The 11,356-nt window shown below is 32.5% G+C and overlaps 1 protein-coding gene across 1 annotated transcript; it reads left to right on the forward strand.

The window, feature by feature from the left end:
• Nucleotides 1-9,191: 9,191 nt before the first annotated feature.
• Nucleotides 9,192-10,960, forward strand: LOC135132838 (cytochrome P450 9e2-like). The gene is made up of 4 exons (XM_064061049.1): nucleotides 9,192-9,391; nucleotides 9,443-9,938; nucleotides 9,991-10,450; nucleotides 10,501-10,960. The coding sequence occupies exons 1-4, from the start codon at nucleotides 9,192-9,194 to the stop codon at nucleotides 10,932-10,934; spliced, it is 1,590 nt and encodes a 529-aa protein (XP_063917119.1). The 3' UTR covers nucleotides 10,935-10,960.
• Nucleotides 10,961-11,356: the final 396 nt, after the last annotated feature.

The following is an 11,356-nucleotide window of genomic DNA, read 5'->3' on the forward strand; positions in this document are numbered from 1 at the left end:
TATTAAAAAAATATAACAATTATGGAAACTATGTATATATATACAACTAAATTTTATGCTAATATTGCAACGCAAAACGAATTAATTGCTATGTAATACCTAATTTTTTAGTCAGACTCAACTAGTTGTGAACTAGTTTTGTCAAAATTTTCTCAAACTTTCTAATTTGATCCAATAATGAAAGAAATTGTGTAGGTATTACAAAGGTTGGCTAAATTTCATAATTAATTATTGTTTATATTAATAGTAAAATTGCTACAATTTTTTATTACCAAAGGTGCCCCTAATTTTTGTAATAATGCCGACGAGACTGACATGGTTGAAGAGGGTGTAAAAAAAGTTTCGTCTGTATTGTTGGTTGCAGAATTTGAAGTGGCAGATTCTGATTTTGAACCACTACTTTTGTGTTGAGACGTTATTGTTGTTGAGGGGTTTATTTCAGGACTACCAGGAATTTTAGGGGAATAAGAAGATGTGGATGGTGTGGGTTCCAAAGATAATGTTTCTGAAGTATTTATATTTTTGACGGAGTGTAATATTTTGGAACTAGTGGAAATTTTATTTGCCATAGATTCATCTACATAAGATTCTGCTATTGCCCCCGACTTCCATCCACCATGTCGTTTGAGTTCTAACAGATCACCACCGGCATCAACAAGAATTGTGGCAGAGGTTCTCCTCATGCAGTGACTCGTGTACCGTGTTGGGTCGGGCAATTTGAGAAATTCAGCAACTTGTTTGGGGACGCTGCCGATCTTATTAATGCCAACTACCTGCTTTGTTATATTCCCTTTCTGATAATTCAGTAAAAATTGTGTGATGTTAGCATCTTTAACTTGCGCACGAAGAATGAAGTATTTTCTACAAATTTGATAAAACAATCCCTGAATAACAAAAGATCTAGATATTTTTGTTTTCGTATCAGGTATTTTCACAACAAATATTTTTCCAGTGTCCTCTATGTCATTTTGCTTTAAATTTTTCAATTCTTGTCGCCGACAAGCACCAGAAATAGCAATTATTAGTACTACCTATAAAGTGAGAGTTATCAGAAAATAAAATAGTGAAAATTTTAACATACTTTTGTAAATAAATGAACTAGATCAGGAGCTTCTTTTATAAACTTGTTTAATTGTGCTGCTGTAAGTATTTTTGACTTTTTGCTTTTATATCCAGAAGACTGCCTTTTTAGAAATGCTTGAAGTTTCCTATAATTAGCTATATTTATGTTATGATTCACACTTAGCGTACTTCTAAGCATCGAATAGATAGCCCATAATGAAGATGGCTTGAATTCAGCATTCATTTTACCAAAATATGCCATGAGAACGGTCTCTGAAAATGATGTAACCTTGTTTTCGGATCGCCAGTTCATAAACTTCTGATAAATCATTTCGTATCTCTTTTTGGATTTTACAGGCAAGAGATTATTGCAAGCAGCAGCTGCTTGAGCAGTTATTTCAGGGGGAGTTAGTTCTAAACACTCTGAATCACTTTCTGAAGACATTTCAACTTCCATTTTTTTGTAACAGCAAATGTTTATTGTTTATAGTTGTTGCTATGAAAACCATTCAAACAGGCACGTAATATATATATATTACGTACTGGCCATTACATGCCAGTGGGTGTAACTATGGTTTTACTATGAGGCTAGACAGTTCGTAATTCATGGATTACTATGTGGGAGTAGAAAAAAAGGGTTTTGAGAAAAATTACAAATATTTTTTTTAACTTAAAATGCAATCGAATCAAGTTACATTTGCAGCCGCGTAACCAAACAAACTTTCTTGTTTCCCATTTTATACATACAATTTATGTCATAGATTTTTGTCAATTATCGCTTAAACAATGTCATATAAAATAGAATTGCAAAGAGCCATATATCAGTTAGTTACCAAATATATTACACTCGCAGCTATATACAGAACAATTAAAGACTGCGAGGTAGCAATACCACCTGGTATTAATTTGCCAAAAAGTGATTGGTCACGAATTTTCAGTGAAATAAGTTTAGAAAGATTAAGAAGAAATGCTAAAAACAAGAGCCTGGAACATCAACAAGAAGATTAGGTCGATTGTTTAGAGTTTCCATATAACAGTTTCTAGAGAACTACGCGAAAGCAACTTAAAATACAACAAAAGAGCTAAATGTTCAAAACATACACCAGCACAGTTAGAGAGAATTCCCAGATGTTGCCGGCTAATGAGAATTCATCATTTTCTGGACAATCATGTGGTTATGCTGAGCGATGAAAAATATTTTACGTTTGCCTATTCAGAGATGGAAGATAACGATGGATTTTATACAAACAATATAGAAGGAATTACAAATAAAATTTAAGTCGAAGGCAAAGTTTGAAGATAAAATTTTGGTTTGATGGGCTATATCTCCGGCTGGCGTTTCAGCACCATTCATTGGCCGTATTAGAGGTGACGCGATCAATACATAACAATATATGGGAACACCATAATAACGACGATGTAATATTTTGGCCAGATTTAGCAGGCTGTCATTATAGTAGAATGTCCAGGGATTGATTAGAAAGAAATAATATAAATTTTGTACCTAAGAAAAGATAATCCCTCCTTAGTGCCCCATTGCGAACAATCGAAAACAAAATTTGGGCAATACTAAGTAGAAAGGTTTACAACAACGGCTGGGAAGCCAATTTAGAAGAACAATTTACCAGAAAGTTAGAGAAATGGACGTGGACACCATCAAAAGGCTGTAAGACCTATGAAGACAATTTTGCGTCATATTGAATATAACGGATCTTTATCTGTTTTACTATTAATAATAATTAATTAAGAAATTATCACTTTTCTGGGTTCTTTTTGAAATTCAAATAAAATTAAGTTTGAGCTTGCTATTATTAGTTTAAACTTTCTCTGCTCGTCACACTGGAAACCTATTTCTTCGTACTCTGTTGGTCCTGAATGGTCAAAAAACATAAAAGTTAGGAGTCGGCCAATGGACTAGATTACAATATTTCCTTAACTTAAGCTCGAGAAATAAAAATGATCACTGTTTATAGACTATCGGAAGAGTGCAAATAATGGCGTGTTTCAAAATACCACTTTCACAGTTTACACTCATGGCTCGCGCAGTGTTGTCGGTCCCGAAATGCACTTTGAAAACTCTCCCTAATCGCTGTTGTAGCGAGGCTACGTTGGCTTCCTTCGCTACGACCACCGTACCGACTTCAGACTCGTTTGAATAGGGCTAGTACCTCATGTGGAACAGTTCTGAACCACCGTTAAGATATTCCATGTGAAATCGTTTCTGTCGGTACGCTTGTATGAGTTGCCACCGGGATGAGTAATTTGTCGGAATGCCATTATGGAATTGCTCAATGGGGGCGTGATGGGAGTCTCGAAATCAACGCGTTGCAATCGTTGACATCATTGGAAGGAGTCGTAAACGAACTCGAATTAACTTCTATTTTCAACAATAACGCATACCTACATTTCGTCAAAAGTCATATGATTAACTCCAAACACATATTTTATATGCCCTTTTACAGAATTTATACCTACCTCGGCGAGCCCAACAAAGGGCACAGAGTGGAGTAAATTTCCAAAATATATTATTTTGTTTATTTTTACGATGCAATTCTGAATCCATTCGCGTTACGCATCCGTGAAGTATCATATGTTGTGTTGTCACAGCTTTGGTACACAACCATACAAAAAGCCCGATGTAAGGTTTAACGTTTGTCTTTTCTGTTTTTCTCCCTTCCTTGATGAATATGGGACCACCGAAATCAATTGTTGCAACGGAATCAGTTACGCGTAAAATAGACGTGCTGCTTTTACACGTTCCTGTGATAAATTGCACATTTATTTGCTTGAAGGTTTTAGACATTACCTTCTCGATAAGTTTCTTGCCGTCTGATATCGTGAGCTCAGGTGTGGTCCGCAAAGCTGCTACATACCAGCGGATCTGGCATACTGTGATCTAGCTAGGGACAACACGTTAATTCATATTTTTATTCTATTTTAGAATCATAATCTTGTTTATAAGCACTTAAACGTGGACATAAATTGGTCTTTATGGCAGAAATGAGTCAAAAATTGCTAAGCAAGGATTGATTATTAGTTTACATTAATTAATTATTCAAGCTCCGATATTCAACATTTATATTAAAGTTGGGAAATAGCTATTTATGCAGTAAGAGGCAAAAGTGACATATTTTATTACGCGACGTGAAATTGCCCATCGAGGCTTAAGCCCAGATGGAGCAACACGTCAAGTAATAAAAGACACTTTTGCCTTGCTAGCATAAACGATTTTTTGTAATTTAGTATCCATTCGTACATATTTAAAAAAAAAAAAACAAGATTTAACTGTCAATCGTAATAAGGATCGTATATAGATTGCAGTTTTCCGTTGATACGGAAATTAAAGCGTTGCTATTTACATATTTTTCCAAAAACGCAAAAAACAAATTACACGTTACACGTTTTCATTAATTTCATCAGTGTTTTTGTGTGTGACGCCGTATTAATAACTATTAATAATCTTAGGAAACATGAGTAATTCAAAAGATGATGTGCCCCCGATATTGAAAACGTTGCCAAAGAAGCAATTTCAAATTTATTACCGTCAAAGTCGAAGGAATTACATGAAATGGCTTACAAACGCTATGAAGATTGGTGAAGAAGTTCAAAACTACGTCAGAAAAAGCAAGTCTTGCGTATTTTTCCAAAAAAAACAAACAGCTAAAAAGCTACAGGGTGGAGTCAATATTCAATGTTGCGATCAACGACAGGAATAAAACAAAATGGAGACATAAGTAAATGTATACATTTGATTGTTTTTTTAAAGCGAAACGCTGAAGGTTATAAACCGAAAAAATCAAAAATCTTTACAAGGAACGATATCAGTAGATTTTTAAGGGAAGCAGACAATATTTATCTGGCAATTAATTTTTTGCTAAAATTCGATAAACTTTTTGCTAAAATTTATCGAATTTGTTGTATAATCCCAATTTCTGTAGGTTACCTTCATAGTTGACGGATGGATGTCGAAAAGATGAATTAGTCCACATGCTGACTGAAGACATCCTCTAACGTTAGCGGATTATCATCTGCTTTTAGTGGCGCAACATTTAAAAACTGTACTGTCAATATTTATAATAAATAAATTTGCTTATTTTGAAGTTAATTTTCTCGAAAATTTGAGAGTACAATATCGTTATCACTAGTATTACACTGCACTATCCAAAGTGATATACGTGTCTTTGCAAAAATGTTGATGAGGTTATTACAAAATTTTGTTAAGGGAAAACTCATTTGAAACATACGCTCAGCACGCTTCTTTACATACAGCGTGTTATAGAAAAATACATACAAAGTAAAATCGGCAATTGGTCTCGAAGTATAGGTGTTAAATTAAAAACAAAGTTCAGGTAAAAGTGTCCTCTTCTTAGAGATAAAAATTATTAAAATTTATGTCCAAATTCGTTGTACGCCTCTGATAAAAAGGTCATCTTTTGTTTCTACAGCAACAAAAGGGTTTCTTATTTTTTTATTAATGTTATAGTTGCTACGATTTACTAAAATAAATTAATTTTACCTATTTATCCTTCAGTAACGTCCAAAAAGGTTGGATAGGGTTTAATTCTCCTTATAATTTTGATAACACAAAATAAGTTTTTCAGGCTTCTTAGACTTCGCGAAGACCTGTCAATTTTGTTGTACGTATCTTTCAATAACACCCTGTATATTTTAACGTTACATACATATCTTTATTTTAATTTAAAAGTGTTCTCATAAAAAAAATAAAATTCTTATAATCAAATTTTATCCTTTTTCTAAAAAGCTGTTTTATTGTACTTCAGGGGCGAGGGAAATTCTGTCGAAATAATCTTCGGCCAATTTTTTAACCAAATCTACATTTCATATCTTGAAAACTACAGCTTAAAATGTCCAAATCGTTTTGAATTTCAATGTCGCAGTGGTTTTGAAACATCTGATGGGTGATGAACATATTAGATTACCGTCAAGTGTAAAAATCTTTTTATTTTTTTAAGAAGCTTTGAATGCCAAATCTGGCTAATAACATATTCTGGAAACTTAGTTAGTTAATTTAAATAGTAGTTCTTGTATGCTGTCTGTGAAAACTGGATTTTAATTACAACGTAGCTCAGGGTGACGCCTTTGAAGGTTATTTTTTGAATACATGTTCGATAAAATCTTCCATGACTATGGTGACGATCATTCGGGCTGTACAGGTGCCCATTAGTACGCCTAAAAGTTTGTTTTCACAATTTCCCTCATTAGTTAAAATAGATGAATTGGTGAAGTTTAACATAAAATTTAAAAATTCGTTGGTGAGAAGCTTAGCGAAACATTTGGATATTTTTATTGAAATGCTTGGATAAAAATGTTTATGATTTACTTTTAACTTCATCTTTATTCAGGAATATCGTGGAATTAAAAAAATCTTTTTGTCTTGATTGTAGTAAGTAGTTGATTTTGGGGTACTCTATACAACTCTTTTACGAGATAAAAATTTAATATTATTAAGAAGTGAGGTAAAATTCTCACAATTAACGTAATGTAATGTAACTATAGATATTATTAATACATCTAATGACAATATGATTTTTTATCTTACAATAGTAGGTTTTCGGGTAGATGCAGTTGTATGTATTACGAAACAAAAATTCAACATTATTAACAAGTGAAGTAAAGTGGTCACAAGTGATATAGTAATATGATGTAATGTAGTTGTGGGTACTACTAATACATCTAATGACAAAACGATGTTTTAGGTTAAATGTGCTTATTCTTACTTTTATGTAAAAACTGTTACTGCAATATAAAACGTCGTATATCATACGTAGGGAAATGCCATTATAACCTCGTGTGAGCAATACAGATTTCTCTCACTTATAATATAAAATACTATTAAGTTAAATGAGTTTTCAATTTGGATTCACCTTATACTTAGTTTTATGTAAAAGCTTCTACTACAACTTTATCTAATCAACCCCACCAACAACGTGATGACATCACTTCAAAACTGTACGCAGTAACTGGGTTTTAAATTTTATTAAATAAGATACTCCTGCACGTGTAATATATGAACCCGTGTTGAGTTTTTACCCAAGACATTGGATTATTGGGAAAACAATCAAAATAACAACATTTTGAAATTTAATTTTGAAACTAAAAAACCGAATGCTTTGAAATATTGCAGACATTTTAAAGTTATCACAAACATGGTAAATTTTTAATCAAACATATCTCTTTATCCCCCCAAGAAATTGATGACGTCATCTCAAAATTTTGACCAATAAATCCTATCTAAAATACGCAAAATATGATGACTCTTTACTTGTGATTTATCACTGCATTCATATTTTTTAGACTTACTTATACAAGGTAACTCAAAAAAATTAATGAATGAGGCAACCTATTTTATTGGTCAAATCAAAAAGGGCTCGCCTCTTTTTCCCGAAAATTTCAGTATTCAGTACTGTTATTATTAGTATTACACTGCACTTCTTCAAATTGATGTACGTGTAATTGCTAAAATGTTAATGACGTCATCACAAAATTTTATAATGGATCACTTGAAACATACACATAGCATGTTTCTTTACCTTTACTCGGGCATAGAAGGGTGCGTCCAATAAAGCTATGCATTATTTATAGTTTAAGAAATATTGTTGTACTCTATAAAATTTTACTGACAATAACGCGTGGCGGTAATCGGCAGATGTTAGAAAGCAGACTAATCCAGGTCCGGACAGGGACCATCGTTACTCACGAACAAATTCGGGTGGACTGGTGTGCGCCATAAATATTTCTTACGGTTGTACTACTGTCCGGCTCGTTATTGTCAATAAAATTTTATAGGGTACAACGATATTTCCTAAACTATACCAACATCTATCAAACTGCAGTAAGAAAATTATAAACTATACTTGTAACATAAATAGCTATTAGTAGGTAGTAAGAAACGAATTTACGGACAAATGAGTAAATTCTCTTGTCGAAATTTTTAACACTTCATAATAATTAATCACTTTAACAGACCATAAAATCGGTACAGAATTTGCAAGACTAATATTTCATCACTTTCGGAATATTTGCTTGGGTGTTTCAATTTTACGGGACCAAATTAATTGCTGTTTTTTTATCGAATTGTTTCTTACAATTTAATAATAAAGGTCATCCAAGAAACCGAATTTTTCGACTGCCCTGTTTAAATTATATTCCTAATTTTTTTGTCCATATTTTTCGACGTCTCATTTACTCAGAATTTGAGTTTTTTTTATCTAACAAGCCGATTCCGGTGGGTACTCCGGCAAATCACTAGTGTAATGATATACCTAAACTTCCCGTTGGAGCGTTGTACCTTACTGTACGGTACAAAAATGAATTAGTTTTTGCTTCAAATTTACCCATATTCAGCAGCGTCGATTAGATAAAAACGCAACGACTATAGCATTGCAAATTCAGAAGTACCTACTTACAGAGGACAATTTGGAAAAACACAATAATTGTTAACGCACGGTGTTAACTTTAACTAACGTTTAGTTACTTAAACTAAGTGTAGTGGCACCTTACTGCATGCAGCTAAAACAGATTGAAGGTCACTCGCTTAGTCTGCCCTCTGCGTAATTAAATTAGTAATTAATTACATTCAGAATAAAATTTCTCCTTTTTTTTCTAATTTTTTAGTTGACCAAGTAACCGCCCCATCCATACCAATATCAAAAAACTAAACACATCGTACTAAAACAACCGGACGACCTTGTCTATACCGATCACCACTAGATAAACTGACTAAAATTTTACAAAAATTCACAGATATCACTGCATAACATGCTCGTTGCTGTATCGCTCCTCAAAAGAACGTATAGTGTATTTTAAAAAGAAAAAGATCTACATAGATGTATTACAGTGCAGTACTTTAGCCAAGAACTATTTATACCAACCTATCCATACTATTAGCAACCGTTATGGAACTTTAGTTATATTACTATTTCCATTACTACCTATAAAGTAAAAAATTTATTCTTTACAAAAACATCTAGAAAAACACTTAAAAAAAGTTTGTATGTGTTGTGCAACTTAAAGTGAGCGTTTTTATATTATTAAGAAACTAGGTATTAAATGACTAAGATTTTTGTATTATTTTTTTTGTGAAAAACTTCCAGTTATTTCTAACTAACATGTTTTGGATTGTGGTTCTTGCTGTGACGTTTGCAACATTATACTGGCTTTTAGTCCAGCCTTATAAATACTGGATAAAGATGGGTGTAAAACAAGGAAATCCTGTTTTTCTGTTTGGACACTTGTGGGGTATTCCTTTGCGTAAACAGTCTAATGCAGAAATGATTGAAATGGTATACAACATTAGTTCTACTGCAAGGTAGATTACTATGTAAGTAAATATATTTTTTAATTTTGTTTTTAATTGCAGATACTGTGGTATATATCAATTTCTAACACCAGCACTTATATTGAAAGATCCAGATTTAATTAAACAAGTCACTATAAAAGACTTTGATCACTTCGTTGATCACGGAACTATAATACCTGAAGAATGCGATCCTTTGTTTGCCAAGAATTTATTTTTTCTTACCGGCAAGAAGTGGCGCAAAATGAGATCAACACTGAGTCCAGCCTTTACCAGCAATAAAATGAAATACATGTTTTATTTAATTTCACAAAGTGGACAGCAATTTGTCGAACATTTTTTAAAACAAAAGAAAGAGTTAATTACTTTGGAAATGAAAGATACGTTCACCAGATTTACTAACGACGTCATTGCTAATGTAGCTTTTGGAATTGAATGTGATTCGTTAGGACAACCACAAAATCAGTTTTTTTTGATGGGCCAAGAAACGACTGATTTCAAAGGATTTTATAAAAATACAATTTTGTTTGCTTATTTGCTAATTCCACGAGTTTGTAAAGTAAAAAACCAGCATTTCAAGTTTATTCTTCTTTAATATTTTTCACTTTTAGCTTTTAAAATTATCATTTTTCTCTAAAAAAGTAGGTATTTTTTTTAACAAACTTATTTCAAAAAATATTCAAAGTAGAGAAGAACACGGAATAATAAGACCAGATATGATTAACCTACTATTGGAAGCTAGAAAACATGGATCTATTACTCAGAGGGATCGTAATACCATTCCTGGTATAGGTTTTGCCATTGCTCAGGAATTTGATACTGGAAAAAATTTAAAAGCTCAAAAAATGGAAATTACAAATGAAGATATTACTTCACAAGCTTTAATTTTCTTTTTTGGAGGTTTTGACTCTGTTTCTTCTTTATTGTGTTTTATGTCCTATGAACTAGCGATACATCCAGACGTTCAAAATAAACTAAGGCAAGAGATAGACGAAACCCTGAAAAGTTGTAACGGTACACTTACTTATGAAGTCTTAATGGATATGAAATACATGGATATGGTTATCTCAGGTACATTATTTTTTTAGAGATTAAGAAATATATGACATTTTACTCTACAGAAACTTTGAGAAAATGGCCGACTGCCGCAGCAGTAGATCGTGTTTGTACTAAACCATACACAATTAAGCCAGAAAGACCTGATGAAGAACCCATTCATTTCAAAGAAAAGGACATCATTATAATACCAATATATGGGTTACACAGAGATCCTAAGCATTTTCCAGATCCAGATCGATTTGATCCAGAACGTTTTAACGAAAAAAATAAGACAAATATTAAACCGTATACATATCTACCTTTCGGATCTGGTCCTAGAAACTGCATCGGGTCGAAATTTGCTCTTCTAGAAACAAAAACTTTATGCTTCTACATTCTTGCAAATTTTGCAATAGTACCTGTTGAAAAAACACAAATTCCGTTACAACTTGCTAAGACTTTTGTTATGTTGGCCAAAAATGGATTCTGGCTTGGTTTAAAACGAAGATGTGGGTAACTTTTATTTCTTTTTCACATACGAGCACGGGGTTTCTTGACTTAGCAGATAATTCTGAAAAAATAATTTGGCTGGTAATTACTTTTTTTATACTTATGTGTATAATGAAAACACTTTTACTCGGTTTTTTCTTTCTGATGGTAGATATAGGTAACATTTTGTTAATAATATGGGGAAATAAATAAATAAATTTGTTCACGGGAGGTCCCTTTAGTAAAAATTACAAAACCATACATCCCAGATAAACATAAAATAATAAGACTAAATAAACGATACAATTACAACAATTAGCAGTGATGTGGGTAAATCACATTGTAATGCATTAAATAAACTTAAAATTAAACTCAAAATTACATTCTTGTTATATTAAATTGCTAAAGTTTGAAGGCTAGATTTAAATTGTGTTAAAAATTTCGTGTGCA

This window comes from Zophobas morio, unplaced genomic scaffold (genome assembly GCF_036711695.1).
Source record: "Zophobas morio isolate AGI-343-1 ecotype UQ-CSIRO unplaced genomic scaffold, CSIRO_AGI_Zmor_V1 ptg000021l, whole genome shotgun sequence".
Lineage (NCBI taxonomy): Eukaryota > Metazoa > Arthropoda > Insecta > Coleoptera > Tenebrionidae > Zophobas > Zophobas morio.

Coding starts and splice junctions, on each gene's coding strand:
- LOC135132838 (XM_064061049.1), top strand. CDS start 9,192: ATGTTTTGGATTGTGGTTCTTGCTGTGACGTTTGCAACATTATACTGG. Junction 9,939..9,990: donor TAATTCCACGAGTTTGTAAA/GTAAAAAACCAG, acceptor TTTCACTTTTAG/CTTTTAAAATTATCATTTTT. Junction 10,451..10,500: donor CATGGATATGGTTATCTCAG/GTACATTATTTT, acceptor TTTACTCTACAG/AAACTTTGAGAAAATGGCCG.